General features: G+C 45.3%; 1 protein-coding gene across 1 annotated transcript; it reads right to left on the bottom strand.

Annotated features, from left to right (window-relative positions):
* Positions 1-4,854: 4,854 nt before the first annotated feature.
* Positions 4,855-14,958, bottom strand: FSTL3 (follistatin like 3). The gene is made up of 4 exons (XM_066636080.1): positions 14,852-14,958; positions 8,371-8,586; positions 7,396-7,623; positions 4,855-6,115 (listed from the first exon to the last, which is right to left on the bottom strand). The coding sequence occupies exons 1-4, from the start codon at positions 14,934-14,936 to the stop codon at positions 6,063-6,065; spliced, it is 582 nt and encodes a 193-aa protein (XP_066492177.1). The 5' UTR covers positions 14,937-14,958; the 3' UTR covers positions 4,855-6,062.
* Between the last annotated feature and the right edge of the window lie 3,245 nt (positions 14,959-18,203).

The raw sequence follows: 18,203 nt of genomic DNA, 5'->3' as shown, positions 1-18,203 counted from the left end.
ATGGGCTTCCCCAGGCCTCAGAATACCTTAAAAGATATTAAAACATCACTTCCTGTTTCCTGAGTCTGGCCCAATGTGGGTCCAGGGGACCCGCATTGAGCCAGATCCACAGATGTAAAATCCTTGGACAAACAGGCTCCAACTGTATATGAGTGCTCCTAGAAGGTGGCACATCTGCTTCCCCACATCAGATGCTGCAGAGAAAGGCAGGCTCAGCTCAACCAAAGTGATGCCCCAATTTATGCCTTCCCATCCTTTCTGTGTGTGCCCCAAACTCTGCTCTCTTTACCTCCACTGTTCACCCAGTTGCTTCATCAAAACAGGTAGGTAGGAAAAAGCTGGGAGCAGGAGAGGAAGTCCTCCTGTCGAGACTATTTTAAAGAAATGACCAGGCAAGTAATCACTGGAGGTGGTGCTAGCAGAATGATTCTGTTTTGCTTGTTCTCCTGGAAAGCAAACAATTGCAACTAGGTCTCAGAAGCTCCCTACTTCTACCTCCAGCCCTACCACTGATTTTTGCTCATGGCAGTAGAGCTGGAGGAATAGGGGGGCTATCACTACCCCGATCTTTCAGGAGAGTGAGAAAGAAGAGGATCAGAGCAGTAGGGTGAGCCAGCTGGGTGGGTGGTGGACAGGTGTAGGATGTGGGACACCCTTCACCAGCTTGTCAAGTCCCCCAGTTCACTGCCCAAAGCAGCCACCAATGGGCTATCCTGCACCCACAAAGTGCTTCCATTTCACAAGTCTCAATCTCCTTTTGACTCTATTATGTTTTGAACTGCAAAAGCTGTTGTTTCTTCTCTCATTCACACACAGACATTTAATCAGCTCCTCTTAGAAGGGGGTCTGCCCCCTGCCCCCAGCTCTGCTGGCTTTCTCCCTTCCAGAATATTCTCCTGATTATGAGCTAAGGCTAGCCCATCCATCAGGCAGAAGGAACTGAAAGTGGATTAGGTGGGTTGAGGGCTGCTACCATTTGCCCCTCTCCAGTTCCTCCCATGCTCATTGGATTTGGAAAGGAAGAGGGAAATGGAATGGAAAAGGAAGAGAAGAGTGAGTGAGTGGTTGGTGAATGTGTCATTTGGGAGATGCTATAGCTAGCCCGTCACTCATCTACAATTTTTCTTCCACTCTTTCCTCCTGTTTCAATTCCGGCAAGTGCAGGGTGCTGGGAAACAAGATCAGCTCCTTGTTCCTGCTTGCACACTACCAGATAAGGTGGGTGGCATTTGGCATTTTGTCTCAGAGTCTGGAAGAAGCCAATACTGTAATTAGCTTCATTGAGAAAACACCAAGAAACCATCCTAGGACTTTAACAAGCATTCTTCTTAACAAGAGAGACTGCCAAAGAGAGGCTGGCCAGCAGCTGTAACACCATTAAAGCTCTTTCCTAGAATAATTCATAAATTCCTCTTTTTTGAGGCTGGCTTTCATTACTGTATGTTCATTTTGCAGTTTTAATGTAGATTTTACTGGACGGTGTTCAGTGTTGCAAGCTACTCTGGGAGCAGGTTGGCTGAAAAACAGGATTAAAATTTAAAGGGAGAAAAACAGATTATCCAAAAGGAAAAATGCTTTCTGGACAAAATGTTTCATGTAGAGATTAGTTGCAGAGGACTAGAAACTTTGCAGATGGTAAATGCCTACTGAATTCTAATTCTAATGAAGGCTGCAACCCTATAGATGCTTACTTGGGAGTAGGTCCCATTGAATGCCATGGATCTTACTTCTGGGTAAACATGCATAAAATTGGGCTGTAAGCATGATATGCAGAAAATTCAGTTACTTCTGTATCTTACCTGGTACTACCAGGCTGCCTTTGCAGAGACTATCCTGCTGCTTGAAACAAAAAAAGTCATTGATGGAAGAGATTCCCCCCCCCCCCCCCCACACACACAGCCAGGACGGCCTTCAGTCTACCAAGCCTTTTGAGAAACAGCTAAGACGCTGGGTTTATTTTCTGAACCGAACTCCCAGAGCTGGGAGCTGCTTTGTTGATGTAAACTCCAGAGCAGCAGATGTGTGTCTATGTAACAAGCATGCTGTAGAAGTGTTTCCCCTGTGCTGTTCTCTGATGCGCAATGCTTCAGATTCATGTGGTGCTGTTGAAAACAATTCTTTTCCAGATCAGTGGTTCAAGATTATAAAAGCCAAGGAACCTTGTGAGCAAGGGTGTGAAAATATTTGCTTGAAGAGCTGTTAAGTGGTAGGTGCACTAAGTGACCCAGTGAGAAGAGAACTGAATGACCCAGTGAGATGAGAGATCCTGTTCATGTCAATACATTCTGATCTCACTTCTCTCCTCAACCCCCAGGTTGGCTCGTCCATGGAGCAGACTGAGGCTCCAATCCTATCCACACTTTCCTGGGAGTAAACCCCACTGAACACAATGCAACTTAGTTCTGAGTAGGCATACATAGGATTGGGCTGTGAGACAGTTGCTTCAAGGCATTGGTTTGGCAGCGGGACTGCCACACACTGCCTCTCTTCCACCACCATTCCAGCTGCTCTTGCTCTTTCTCCTATGCTTGCTGGATTTGAAAGGGCTGAGGGAAATAGAGTGGAAGAGAAGGAGAGGCAAATGGTGGGCTAGACTAGAGCATCTCCTAGGAGAAGGTCTAGGCCATAATTCTCTTCTCCACTCATTCTGTTCTGTTCCATTCCCTTCTTCTTTTTCAAATTCAGCAAACAGGTGAAGGAGTGGTAGCCAAGCCACTGTGTAGGGACTTTGTTTGCTTGAAGATCCTGGCTGCTGCTATCGCCATTAAGTGCTGGGGCCTAGGGACAAGAGTTGATGTACTGCTGAAATCTGCACTTAAAGCAGTGTTGCTATTAATAAGATTGAGGTTCTGTTCTTTTATTGATTGGAAATGCTGATCTGTGTTGCAGTGTGTTTCACTACTCCCAATTTCAAATTTAAGTAGAAGAAAAGCTAAAATTTATTGTAGGATTCAGTTTGCCCAGCTTTCAGGATAATGTGCATCTTTTCCAGTGCACATGTGTCCATTTCTAAAACATTGCAAAAGTAATCTGGAGGTGAATTTTACCACTTTTTGACGTGGTTGCATCAAGAAGCTTTTGGTACTGTGTATTCTCCAGGTACCTGAGATTCTTGGGGGAATGTAGGTAGCTAGCAATAGGGACTGTATTTCTAGCCAGACATGTTTAGGGACTTAGGCCGCAATCCTAACCAACTTTCCAGCACTGACTTAAGGGCAATGCAATTCCGAGGCAAGGAAACAAACATTGCCTTACCTTGAAGAGGCCTCCAACTGCAGGATGAAACAGATGCCCCAGTGGCACAGCTATGCCAGTGCTGGAAAGTTGGTTAGGACTGTGCCCTTAGTTTTGTTTTGTTTGCTCTTTTCCCTCGAAGTCAGCCTGCAAACTGGATGCAGGGGGTTTGTGTGCTTTGCGCTTGAGTCACATCACAGCTCCCACTGCTGGACCAACTATGATAGAGTTGGCAGACTGCATCACCGGCGGATTTTGAGGATTCCAAGGGGATGGCAGATTTGGGATGCACTTCACTTTGAGTCTACCACTACCTACCCTCTAGCCTGCATCTGCTGCAAGCTGCAATGATCTACTTTCAGTTCACCCAAGCTAGGAGCACCCCCTCCCTGTGTGGTTTCGTTATAGCCAGAAAAGCAGGATTTCCAGCTTTATTTACAGAGACAGTGTACACTGTTCCTTTAAATATAACTGGAAGTCTTCCAATTCCAGGAAGGACACAACTACAAGAGAAGCATGCTAAAGAGGCAGAGGCAACCAAGGCAATGTTAGCTTGGAGCAGTGCTCCAGATCATGCCTCCCCTGCTAGCTCCCTCTGCTGGCTGTTAATAGTTATGGTGGTTCTCAAACTCCTGCCCTGCAACCCACCTTCAGCTTGGAGCTTGGCAACCTGGATGTTTAGGTGATGATGTGATGGCATTTCTGGGTTGCTGGGCTTTCACATTTTTTTTTTAACATGAAAAGCCTCTGTATGGAGATCTTCTCGCTGACAAGCATGTTTTTGTCAGAAAGAATATGGACGTGATGAGGCCTGGAGTGGGCCAAAGACTGTCATGCAAGTAAAAAAAGCAAAAGCTTGGCAACCCAGGAGTTTTGGCAGAGCAGCAGGTGGCGATACATAACCCATCAAAAACCAGATCACGACCCATAGTTTGAGAAATGCGGAATTATTGTATCCAATATGGTCAAGCTCTTCCTTTGTGTCTATCCAGCCAAGTTCAGACTGCTTGTTGTACTTTTTCCTAACCCCCCCGCCCCTTTATCCCATTTTCTTTTTGGATTTTTCATAAATTAGTTATGGTTTGACACTTTTCATCTCTGTTCATGGGCTGTCACATTGGATTGCTCGCAGGTGCTACTGTGGTTGTGATTTTAAGTAAAAACCCCAGGGTACTGTGTTCTCTTGGGAGCAATGTTTTCCTCAAATGCCTGCCCTCGGCTTGATTGCTGTAGCCTTGGGTGGTGGCAGTAGATATAGCTACCAGATCCCCCTATTTAGCTGCTGACCCAATAAAAAGGGAAAGCAAAGAGCAGGAAGAGATGCATAAACTCTTCCTACTAGACCATATTTCCCTTGGTCAACCTGCCCTCTTCAAATATCTTCTCTAACAGTTCTGCTTTTGTTTCTGACTTTCATTTGCAAATTCTGCAACCTTTGAGAATAAAAATGGGTACGGTAAATTTTGTGCAAAGATGAGTAAGCTTTTGTGATTATGGTCTTGGTGCATGTTGTGGAAAATAGCTCTAGACTCACCTGACAATAACAGAAGAATGTAAAGAATCAGGACACAGGCATACAAAAATAGAAAATAGGCTTTTTTTAACCATATGAAGAGAGAGAGAGAGAGAGAGAGAGAGAGAGAGAGAGGCAATGCTTTCCAAAAACCACACTGTTGGAGAAAATATGCTATTTACGCAAGACAAAAGGCGCCCAGTGGCAACATGGATGATGGATTTTCAAAAGTATATATAAAATAAGCTCAAAGCTGGCTATCATCTGTGACAACAAATCTCCACCCCCACCTATTTGCAGAACTGCTGCAATGCAAGGGAATGTTTGTGAATATTTCAACCTCTGAGTGGGGAAGTATCTGTAATTGTTAACATTCTATTACAACAATACAACCTTTGCAAGAGATGTGTTTGATTTGACTGGGGAAAAGGCTTACATCAGCCTAGGAATAAGAGAGATCATATGCTGTTAGGAGGAAAAAGTGGAGATGGAGGCAGGCAGGCAGGTTCAGGGCTGAGCAGTGAGGTCTAGGGGGCTAAAGGAGGTAAATAGCGGCTATGGGCTGACAAGCAGTGTCATGAGGAATGATATCAGGAACCAGGTGCACATTGAGTCTTGAACTGGCTGACTGAGGGATGGCAAGTGGGGATTCAGGCTGTGTACCAGCACCTAGCTCTGGGCTATACATATGCATTAGGAAGAGAAAGGGGTCACGGAGGTATGGGATGAATCTTGGCAGCTCCAGTGTGCGCCAGGATCCTATTGCCCCCCTTTTCCAGGGTGCCCTTTTCTCTCCTTGTACCTACACCAGCAAAATGGCTGGCATACGTACAAGGTGACCCATAGGCAACAAGTATTTTGACTTACCTCCTACTGGCTGCCTGGTCGCCTCCCCCACCCTGGGATGCAGAGCATACTCCCATTGGTGTGGTTGCATCAGCACTAGTAGTGGGGCATAGGACAGGGTGGAAAAGAACACTGGAGCTTGAGGGACTTCTAGTGAACCAAGAAATTTAGCTGGGATGCATGTGGAGGCTGAATTTCATATATTGGTTTGAGGTCACCAGCCAGACCTCCTCCTTTGTCTATGTCTCATAAAGCAGATCTTTGTCTTCTCTCTGGGAGGGAAATTCTACATTGAAAACATGAAAAGATTTGGACGGATATGTCTGGGTTACATCAGCCAACATCTATATCTATTTACATAAATAAGGATTTTCTTTTGGTCTTAATAAATATAAGGTATATACGGTCTGTACAATATTACAGATAATGCCCCTGCATGTTGGGAGTCAGACAAATCAAAACTATGTATTCATACGTAGTTTTCCTCAGCTTCATCTGTGTCCAGGGGGTACTTATTCAGAGCTAGGAAGGAAAACAAAATGGATAAATACATGTATTCATGTAAACACGCAATACCATCAATGTACATGGCATAAGCAAAGAAGACAGATTCCTACCACCAAGGAATTAACCATCTAAGGCTGAATATCTTAGCAAGCTTGATAAAACACTGCAAAAAAGCAATTGTCATCTCATTTTCATCTCATTGCATGTATGGTCGTAGCAAGATTCTTTTCACGCTGTTTTACTGATACACATATGCAATGCCTAAGCATTGATAAAATGTTACACAAGAATCTTGACGCAATCATACATATAAACTCATGAAGTTTGCTTTTGTACAGTTTTATCATTGTACATCAGCACATCCTTAAGGGAGAAAGTCACAAATGGAATGATGGAACGGAAAGGCTTGGCAAACTGTGCATGTGCAACATACTGTAAAAGATTTGGGAACAAAACAAAACAATGGAGGATTCCTTAAAGCAGTAGTTCCACTACGGAAACTCTGGCACTCCAAAATCTGGGGAGAAATTTGGCTGGGATTATGTCATTTACCGTAATACTTTATCTCATGACATTGTGTCGTAAAGTCATAATGCTGGATGACTTTTTTTCTACTGTTTGATGAGTGTGCACACACACGGCAAGTAATGCATGCTTCAGTTCTGGAATTAATCTGAGAAATTATCCTTGTTGAACCAGAATTAAGGAATGGGACACAGCACCGGGCAACATTCTAAAACCACAGAAGAGCAGAATGGAGGATTTCCACTCATCCTGAATTCCACTCATCCACTCATTCCATCATAGCTTTCCCATTGACCTCTTTTCATTGTTTTTCAGTGAGAATGTAATTCAGGAGAAGTGGAACGCAGCACTGAGTGAAATTTTGAAACAGTAAAGGGAGAAATCCACTCCTCTCTACATAAGCTCACCCAGCAAGTTCATGGCTGAGCTTTGGGCTGAAAACTCCCAGCTAGAAGCATATATTGCTTACTACACTCCTTCCTTTCCCTTGTGTTGATTCTGGATTGTGAGCCTCTTGGGGCAAGGACCTGTCTTCTCATGTTTTGCAAAGTGTCATGCAAATAGTGCTATAGAAAATAATAATATAATAGTATACTACTATTATATAATAATAATAATAATAATAATAATAATAATAATAGTATACTACTAAGTTTAAAGACTTTTTAAATTCCATTTTGAACCCCACAAGTCCTTTCCTCCCACAAGATAAAACTACTGCTTGCTCCCCTCATCCCAACCTAAGTGCCACCTGAAGCAGCAAAGTGTACCTGTGCAGCTTCCATAATGCCGTACTCCAATGGATCGTCCCAAGAAGCAGGTGGCTCGCCGTAGGTGGCAGGTGGAAGGGTAGGTAATGTTGTTGTTGCCACAGATCATGTGGTCTAGGTTGGTGGGGTCAGGGCAAGGGGCAGATCTGCACATCACACAGTGGGCACTTCCTGTCTGGTCCACCACACATGTATGGGTGCCGGGGCACACAACGCTGGAGCACGATTCTGGAGGAGGAAGTCACAAAGTAAAAATCAAGATCAGCCAACATTTGAGCAGGGCAGGGAGAAGAAGAACCTGGAGGTCAGTTTAGGTATCCTGATTAACTATTGTTTTTAGGCCCATTCTCTATAAGAACATAGAAGACCTGGATCCAACCAAAGGTCCAAACAGTGTACTGTTTTTCATAAGTGGCCAGCCACATGCCTACAGAAAGCCCACAAGCAGAACATGAAGGCCATGGCTCTTCCTGGTTGTTTGTTCTAACACCTGTTACTCAGAACCTCCTCTGAACATGAAGGTTCTGTTTCACAATAATTGCTAATAAGAACATAAGAGTCCTGGTAGGTCAGATCTAAGGTCCATCATCCATTTCAGGATAGACCAACATCTATTTCATACCGTGGACAACTCACTCCCTCTAGAAAGTTTACTATCAAGGCTCATCTTATGAAGGTCTATCAATGGCTACTAGCCACGTGGTATCTCCATGGAGGTCTAATTCTGATTACTAAATGCTGGGGTCAAACAACAGTGGGAGACAATTTTTTCCTTCATGCCTTGCTTGTGGGCTTCCTGGAGGCATCTGATTGGAAACAAAACGCTGGTCTAAATGAACTTTTGCTCTGATCTTCTTATACTCTGATGTTTTCATCAATTCTGTCCATAATGGGGAAAGAGAAGTTTGGCAGCTTCCATTTAGATCACAAACCACCTCTTTGAGGACTAGGGGCCTCAAAGAAGGATCTGCTTACTTTTGCATCGACCTTGGTACATCACTTCCAGGTCTGGGTGCCCTCGGCACTTGGTTGTCAACAGCTCACATTCATCCCGGTAGGTGACACCATCTGAACCACACACTTGCAATTTCCTGGAGAGGTTGGAGCAATCTGGGGCACAGGTGCAATGAGGGCGCCCATATTTCATCTTGCAGACTTTGCCAGGGCCACAGTCCACTCCTTCACAAGATTCTGGAAAGGAGAAGCAAAGGAAGGTTTTTAACCTGGGCAAGTTACATCTTGGGTTCACTGCAACCTGATTCCAGTGATGTCTCCAATATCCTCATCCAAATGTTTCCCTGCACATGATGTTGGAGTTTAGAATTATCTGCCCATGTTTCCCAAATGGAACTGATTTGTTTGGTACTGTCCATTGTTCTTTTTTTCCTTTTTTAAATTTCTAAATTTTGTATGGAGCACTGCCTCTTCTTTGCATTGACAATGGACATATGTGTACTGATCAAACTCTACAAAGTAATGTGGATGTGATTGCGTGCATGATGTAATGAGGCTTGGTTTTGAGGAGGGTTTTACTGATGCACATGTACAGTTGTGCATCACTAGATGCACAACTTTTCAGCCACACTAGACGCTGTGCCAGAGCCACCTTTCAGAGCGCGATACCATAGTCTTTCGAGACTGAAGGTTGCCAATACAATACATGTACAGTTGTGTGCATTGATAAAACACCACCACGAAAAAACACTTTAATGTGATGACAGGATTTCTGTGTGTGTGTTTTACCAATGTACAGGGGCACATTCCTCCTCAAAGAGAATCTAGATGCAATCATATACCCGGTGCCCCCCCATGTCCATGGATCCAGTATCCGCAGTTTCACCAATCTGCAGATCACAGAAGAAGAACAGAAGAATGGGAGGTGCAAGCAACCAGCCTGCAGGCTAGAGGAATAAGACGAACAGAACGCTAAAAGGAAGCAGGAACTGTCCTGCTTCCTGTTAACGTTCTGTTAGTCTCCTCCCTCTAGCGTGCAGGCTGGTTGCTTGGAAGAATGTTCCTTGGTTAAGCAAGAACACCCGTGCTTCAATCGCTTCTAATGGAAAATGAAGGTAATGGACATGGGGGAGGGGCAAATGGGACTGCTATTTATATAGGGTTCCTCCATATCCATGGTTTCCATACTCATAAGGGGAAAGCGGAATGGAACTCCCATAGATATGGGGGGATGCCTGTAATCAGATCACTGCACTGCTCCTTCACTCTCCCTCCACCAACCCAGCAGAGGATTGGGCTTGTGTCTGCAATGTAGCTGGTAGATATCAATTTATTTTAATCACAATACCCTGCATAATGTTATTCCAGGGAATTGTGTGGGGGGGGGGAGCACCAGAGCAGGCCACAATCTTTTTGTGGTAACTGCCATTTATTTCTTCCAGTGTCCTAAATCAGGGGTGCCCAAACCGCAGCCCTGGGGCCACTTGCGGCCCTCAGGGAGCCCCCAGTCTCCAATGAGCCTCTGGCCCTCTGGAGCTTCATTGGAGCCCACACTGGCCCAACGCAACTGCTCTCAAAGTGAGGGCGACTGTTTGACCTCTCACATGAGCTGTGGGATGAGGGCTCCCTCCACTGTTTGTTGTTTCACGTCTGTGATGCAGTAGCAGCGGCAAAGGAAAGGCCAGCCTTGCTTTGTGCCAGGCCTTTTATAGGCCTTGAGCTATTGCAAGACCTTCATTCATTCATATAAGTTCATCTTCACTATATTCATTTATGTAAACTTATGTAAATTTATTCAAATTTTAAATGTAAATTAATTCTTCCCCCCCCAGCCCCCGACACAGTGTCAGAGAGATGATGTGGCCCTCCTACCAAAAACTTTGGACACCCCTGTCCTAAATTGATGCACTGTGGAGGGGATGGCAGCTGCCCAGAGGAGACTTGCCTCTCCTTTTCAACTTTTGAAATGTTTTTGAAAGAATGAAAAAAGAAAACCTGTCATTCTGTAAATTGGGGGCTCATCTGCATAGGAATGGCCCAGCAGAGATAATTTGCTTTGTTTGCACTTAAACATGGAGCTGGACCTGATCCAGCCAGTCAGGTTCAGGGCCCCAGAGAAGTTGGTTATAAGGGGCTAGAGGTTCAGAGCATTCACAAAATCTCCCTGAGAAGTTTCACTTGTCTTATAGAAGTCACTGTAAGTCCATTGTCATTGGACTTACTCTGGAAATTCTCAGCCATTTTGCCCAAGATTTGTTCTGAATTCCCCCTTTGTGTGAAATTTTGCTCCCAACTGCTATGTATGTGCAGACCCCTCTCCCCCAAGAAATGTCACTCCTCGCAATGAAACAAGCTTATCCACAACATGATTCCACACCCTTATTCTGAAATGATACACATAATGCTGCTCCATTGTGAATGTACCTGGGTATATTTTTACCGCTCAACAATATGTGGACACTGCGCCTTACAAGGCCAGTGTCTTTCAGCAGAAGGTTTTGTAGACGACAATCTGGGCTGTGTAAACAACTGTAAATAGGTCGAGGCTAATAATGATTGTACAGGGGTATATAAATGCTAATGTGCAAAAAGCCCGCCAGTCCAGTCCGTTGCATCACCTGAGGACCTTTCCACGTATTTCTCCTACTTGGATTGACCCAGTCTTACATATCCTTCCAAAAAATGATAAACATTTAAATTTTTTTTTTAATTGAGGAGGGGAAAGGCAAGGTTACAGGAATGGACATGAAGGACAGTGGTGTGTCTGCATGCACCAGCAATGGGCAAAAAAAGGGGCTTTGCTGGAAGGAAGTGGGAGGAGAGAACGACTTGTTTCTAGAGATTCCACAGAAAGCCTTTATCAAACAATAGATGTCCCTGTTTCGCATCAAGCTTCCGTGACTTGAGAACAAGATCAGGCAACAAGTCAGCAGAAGAGCTGTCTGGAGGAAAAAAAGCTCCTTTTGGCTGGAGGGAAGGGAGGGAGGGAAGGAGACAGACGGCTGCATTGTGTTGGTGAGTGACCCTGAAGCGAAAACTGTCTGGCGGGGTTCATAGCGGGTGGGATGAGGTGCATGCAACACATTTCCCCGAAGCAGAAGAGATGTGGGTGGGCCTTCCTTGCCGTCTGGGAGAATTTGTGCCGGAAACAAGGATACGGATGCCATATCACTGGGGAAATGGAATGCTGGCCTTTGACACTGTCAGATGCAGAGTGTCAGTGTCAGGTTTAGCAGTCAACTGTCTCAGCCCAGCATTTGTTTTTTGACAGGAAAGAAACCTCTGCCCCTCCTCGGCATCTGGTATTCAGACTTGCAATGTGAAGGCGACTTTCACTGATGACAGTGAATGGCTGACAAGAGATCCGAACTCAGCAAACCTGGTGAAAAACCCTCAAAGGGCCAAACATGCTGTTATGATGACTGTGTCGTGAAGACGGATCCCAGCTCAGAAATGTCACTTGTGTAACAAAATGCTGCTGGGGAAGTAGGGTATAACCTAGTTTGGGACTGTGGCACACGGGAAGGGAGTTCATGATTTTCCCCGTGTTGTTTTCCTGGGGGGAAAAATCATCTTCCAAATTGTGATTTGTTCCAAAGTTGTTCTTCCCTGCAAACAGCTGTTTTAGGGCAAAAAGTAGTTTGAAGAAGGTGCAGAGGATAAAGGTTTACCTCCTCTCCCCACGTGGCATGATCCCTCTCTGGATCAGGGCCCCTATAGCTCTTCTTTGTTGAAGAAAGATGCTTCCCGTCCAAAGCACATCTTTTACAGCCCAATCCTATGGCTCTTTGTGTTGGTGGAACAGCATTTTGCCAGTGCTAGTTGCCGTAAAGCACACTCTGGCAGCGCACTGAGTGCTGCCAAAGCAACAGCAGGGAGGCTGGAGCCTTCCCACATATGATGCCAGACTGCGGGCCATCTGTCAGAGCAGGTAAGCCAGCAGGAGAGGTGGGCTGCGAATTGCAAAAAACTGGGCAGAATGGGGAGGAGATGGGGTGGGGTAGAGGGTGGATTGGGCCCAGGAAGGGGGCAGGTTAGGCAGCGGTGGCACATGCTGAATCTTAACTCCCTTCTCAGGCCTGATTCACTGGCGAACAGTACAGCAGGCGCAGGTCTGAGTTGACCTCAGACCTGTGCAACTGGGGCAGCAACTGGGGCTTATCCTGGGTCAATGGAACAAATGTTTCCTTACCACAGTTGTTCCCAAAGTATGAGCTCAAAGTTGCTCACACAACCTGCTGTACTTTAAAATCACAATTAAAAAATAAAAATTTTTTCATGGGTGGTCTTGTGCTAACCAGCCCTCTCAGCTTCAGTGTTCCTCCCCTTGTAAAAGAGGCACATGACTCTGTTGCCTTTGAGCAGGTTTTTGTGCAGCTCTGCTGGCTGGATTTAGAGTATAGAGTGTGAGCCTTTGATCTGTAGTAACTCAGGTGTGGATTTGTTCTGGTACGCATGGGTTTATCCCAGTGTGTAACTCATGGATGGGGTACATAGGTAATTCATAGGTTATCCATCCATCATTCATCATACATGTCATCCACTCATCATTTTGGATCTCATTCTGCCCCTAGCCGCCATTGTGAAGCTCCAGTTGGTGGCCCTTGATGGTCTAGTAAAACACCACAGTAAAACGCCAAACACCCTCCATACCTGAAGTGTATTCACCTCTGGTCTAAGGTGCACATCCACTAGTAGCACACTGGGCCAGGCTGCCTCCATGTTGCCCTAGTTGGACTGAATTCATTCAGCACTCCCACCCCACCCCCTCTACAGTAACACATTGCTTCATTCACACTGGGCAAGCTGATGTTTGTTCTTGATCATTTAATTGAGGACCTGCTTCAGAGGAACTCCAGGGTTCCCCAGAACGACTTGCAAAATGGAGCAAGAAACTGTTGAGGAGTGTACCAGGAGTGTTGAGGAGGATTTGTTTTAATGCCATTATGCCATCTGTTTTCCTCTTTAAAGCCCCTCATTCAGTTTGTCCTTGACTCATTAAAATCACATTCATTTCATGGCTCACTCATTACTGCTTCATTCCTGATCCAATCTCTCATTCATTTTCATTCCCCATTGATTCCAACAGGAGATCCAGCTGCAGTTCTGCTGCTGCCTGTCACGTCTGCACTCTCCGTCCACTTGACGTGACATTTTTCAGATGTGCCGGGTTCCAAGAAAGACCCAGCATGCCCAAAGATGCCCCGGTACAGGACCAAAGAGGAATCTTCCTCTGAAGCACTTGGAATGAGTGAGCACTGAAACGAGTAAACAATGATACACATGCAGTGCACAATTAATCTATGGAACTTGCTGCCACAAGATGTGATGGCCACTAACTTAGGCAGTTTTAAAAGGGGTTTAGTAAAACTCGTGGAGAGGTTTGTCAGTCATGACGGCTACATGGAAATTCCACATCTAGAGGAACTATATACAAAAGGACCTTTCATTCTTATGAATGTATGATGCTGAGAATTGGTTTGTGACTCTCCAGTGAATTGTGTTTCGTTGATTGTAATGGATTAAATGACTGGGATCCTTTCGTTTTCATTTCTCATGGCTTCCAAAGCAAATTATGGCTCAATCCTATGCACATTCAATGAGAGTGAGAGAGTGATAGATAGATAGATAGATAGATAGATAGATAGATAGATAGATAGATAGATAGATAGATAGATAGATAGATAGGATTAGACTCTATCTATCTATCTATCTATCTATCTATCTATCTATCTATCTATCTATCTATCTATCTATCTATCCCCCCCGAGCATGCAGAGCGCACCTCCTTAGCATGGTGGGAATAGGACTGGGCTACGTGTTCCATCAAACTCAGTGGGGCTTACTTCTGAGTAGACATGCCTAAGATTAGACTGGAATGCCCTTATTCCGGTTCGAAACAACCGGAAGTACCCAAGAACTGATGACAGGCTGATATACTGATGAGCTGACCCTCGGTGGCAGAGAGGAGTTGCCGTCAAGTGGAGCGTGGGAGGCGAAGGGCCAGAGAGAGGCCAGACCGGGAAGGAATCCAGCTGGAACGAAGAGTTCTATGAAAGACTAGAACTATTCGATTGTAAAATTCCCTACGGGGGTTTAGAACAGCCTATGTAAATCCCCTCGGATTAAAATCTGAGGAGAAATCTGACGACCAAAGAAAGGCGGTATATATAAATAAATAAATAAATTCTGTATAAAACCTGTATAAATAAATAAATAAATTCATTACTATGAGATTAATGCTGCAATCCTGTACACATTTACCTGAGTGTAAGTCCCTCTGACTTTAATGGGGCTTACTTCTGAATAGATATGCATCAGATTTCGCAGTGAACAACTCAAAAGCAAGCTCTGAATTAAAGTCAGTCCACTGTTCTCTCTGTATCCTGGCTCTCAGGACTTCATATGAAAATCTCTTTTCATGCAACCCAACATTATGCACACTGTTGTGTCATAGGACACGTTGAAGCCCTGTGTTTCATGAGTGCGTAGAAGTCTCTACCTTTGCACGGGTGGCAGGTCACCAGGCCCAGGATCCTGAGAAGGCTGATCTTGTTGTCTGGGTGTGAGGAATTGGACCAGGCCATGTCTGCATTCCCGTTGGCACAACACTCCTCCCAGCTGACACCTGTCTGGAGGATCATGGTGCATTTGGCCTCCCGCCCTTGCTGCAGCCAGCAGATGCCCCCTGTTGGAGAAAAAAGTTGCTGTATATGAAAACCCTCAACCATACAAAGGGTAATTTAAACAAGAACAATTTCATGGAATGTATAGAAACGTAAATATCTTTCAAGAAGACATGAAGGGCTGGTGAGTTACAAATAAAATGTGCAGAAATGCATTTAGTAGTGAGCAAAAAAAAACAACTTTTGTAGTATTTTGGACAATAAACTCAAAGAAAATTATCTGAAAGCTCTAATTCGAAAATTATTATAAGGAGGAGGGTAGTTGTCAACTGTACATATCAGTATTATTTTATCATGTTGCTTACTGAGCAGTTATAATATGAAACACACGTGATTGCAGGAGGAGGTTTCTCTACTCCCTGCTTTTTCAATACCGAATGGACCACTCCTATCCCTCACTATCTTATGTGATGCAGCCACAGTGCCAGAGCACACACTACATGGGGAGGGGGGAATGGCCTGGGAGAGGCAAGTAAAAATATTTTCACTTACCTCTCTGAAGGTTGCCTTGCTGTCAATTGCTATTTTGCTAGCTTAACTCAAAGGAGAGGCATGGGAAAACGGGGATAGTATCCCAGTGTGTGCTGCTACCACTAGGATCCACCCCCACCTGCACCCTGTTCTCCCTGCTCCCTGCCCTGAGCCTCCCCTAAACCACCCACAACCCATCCCTGTGGGCACTTTACCTGCTCCAGTGATTGGCACACAGAGCCACTGGCTGTTTGCGCTGAAGGCTCCTTTATAGCACCACAGAACTTATGGCAGCCCAAGCTCCATCATTGTAACTGTGGATTGGGCCATAAAGAATTGGACATAAGGATTGGGCCATAAGGAATATATGCCACTTGGATAGAGGGTTTAAAAAAAAAATCTTATTGTAATTCAGTGTATAATTAACAGCCAACTTTACTTTTCTCCCACCCCTGCTGCCAATGCAGCAAAATGCATTGCTGCAAAATGGCCACTGCTGCATTCTGGGGGGAGGGGAGGTCCCCTCTGAGTAAGAGAACATTTGTTCCCTCACCCATAGTGCTGAGAGGTCTACAAAGAACTGCGCTAGCAAATTCATGGGCAAAGATCCTCATGAATCTGTGCCATGGGATCAAATCTGAGAAGGAGGCTAGGATTTGGTGGTTGCTGCTGCCACAGAACCTGCCCCCTCCCAGACTTGATCTGCCCATCCCTGTCCCCCCTCCATTCTGCCCTCCCCCACCCTTGTTACCACCTAGTTCTGCCCTCTCTGTTGCTGTTCCACCTCCCCCACTCCATCCCACTCCCCCTACCAACTTACCTGCCTCAGTGGGTCCAGGTAGATCTGCTGTTGTACATGAGAAAGCTCCAGCCTTCCCACCAGCACTTCCCACCAGCACTCCGTCAGCATGCGCTTCCGTGTACTGCCAGAGTGATACTTATGACTGCCCTAAGGCAGTCAGCACTAGTAGAATGCTTGTTCAGTAGGATTGGGCTGCCCCTGACATACTTCATTGCCACCACAAGATGAGGATGCGCTACCTCTGGATTTTCAGCACTGAGTGAGGGGATTGGACTAAATGGCTTATCAAGCCCACTCCAACTCTAGCCTTTCTCCACTTACCCCAAATGCTGTATTCAAAGACTGCTGTAGCATGTCTTTCACCATTTTTCAGAGGATATCTGTTTTCCATAGTGTGTCACTTGCCTCTAATGAAGTTGACAGCAGACTACTGAAGCAATGAAGCAATCAAGACACACTCACATGTTTAGGGTTCATGAAGGGAGCAAGACAGACTGGCGAGCTTCAGGGAGAGAGCACTCACACAAGGGAGTTGCACTCACACACACAGCCAGCCTCCTCACCTTCTTTTATTCACCTCCCTCTCAGCCCAGTACAAAGTTCATTAGGTACACACTGTTCCTCAGCTACATTCTAGCCTAGTCAGTCGGGGAACAATGCAAGTTCCTCAAGGGATCTGGCACTTTGTGGATTCAGCCTGTTTACTCAGTCTGCTTCTGAACTCAGGCATCACCCAGAGCGGAGCTCGGGCATCACCTAGTCTGCTCCCTGACTCAGACCTCACCCAGTCTGCCCTGTGACCCAGGCGTCACCCCGGAGTGTGCCCCGAGGGGGTGAGTGTGCTCACTGGCCTTTGTCACAAGGGTAAGCACAAAGGGTAAGGTCTGGGTAAGGTCCGGTATTCCCCTGATTATTTCCTTCATCCTCCCTTTTTTTGTTTTAGTTTTTTTGGGGGAAGGTAGTACCCTGTAGTACTCAATTCTTGTGTACTTGTGTATTAGTACTTGGGTAGCAAGTCTAAGCCTTGTGAAAGAGGCTGAGTGAAAGAGTACCAGGCTGATGTTTTGGGGTCAGCAAACGCATTGTCAGACACAGTGAGGGGATACATTGACACAAGGAGGGGGTACATTGAATAAAACAACAGATAATGATTAGAATAACTATCCCAAAAATCCCATACCCAAAAGTCTGTCTAAGCCATGCAAAGTTTGGTAGCCATCCTGTAAGCCAATTCCAAAATCCACTAAAGTTTACATCTTGTTGTATTTGTGCAATTGTCTAGAGTTGTCCACCACCAGTGCTGGGATTACTACTAGGAAGGCTGCCAGTGAAACATACTCAGATTTGCTTAACAATTTTACATTTGAATCACAATCATTGTGGAGTGTTAGAGTGTCAGCGACTTCAGATCTCCCCAGGTTAAGGGATGAGCCTCCTGCCGGGGTCTTTTGACTGGCCATCTGTTCCTTTGTTTCAGCAAAAGTTTATGCTGAAACAAATTGGTGAGTCTTAAAAGTGCTACAAGATCCAGTTGCTTTTATTCTTCTGAGTTTAAAAAAAACAACACCCTCCTGCAATCAACCAGTGATCTACAGTTTCAAAATAGGTCCCATTCGTTGCAGGGTATGCAGTGACTGACAGTATGCTGTGTGGTACTTGGGTGTTCATGTGTGCACATTGACATGGCTATGTGCTAGAGATGAGATCTCTCCCTGAGATTTAACATGCACTGACACTGTGGAGGGTGCTGGGCCCTGACAAATGAGAATGCGAGCCCTGCACACCAACACACTCATAACAAGGCCTCTCCCCCTCAAAGGAACATAAGAACAGTCCCACTGGATCAGGTCATAGGCCCATCTAGTCCAGCTTCCTTTATCTCACAGCGGCCCACA

Source organism: Tiliqua scincoides, chromosome 8 (assembly GCF_035046505.1).
Source record: "Tiliqua scincoides isolate rTilSci1 chromosome 8, rTilSci1.hap2, whole genome shotgun sequence".
Lineage (NCBI taxonomy): Eukaryota > Metazoa > Chordata > Lepidosauria > Squamata > Scincidae > Tiliqua > Tiliqua scincoides.
This window is presented reverse-complemented; position numbering and strand designations above follow the sequence as displayed.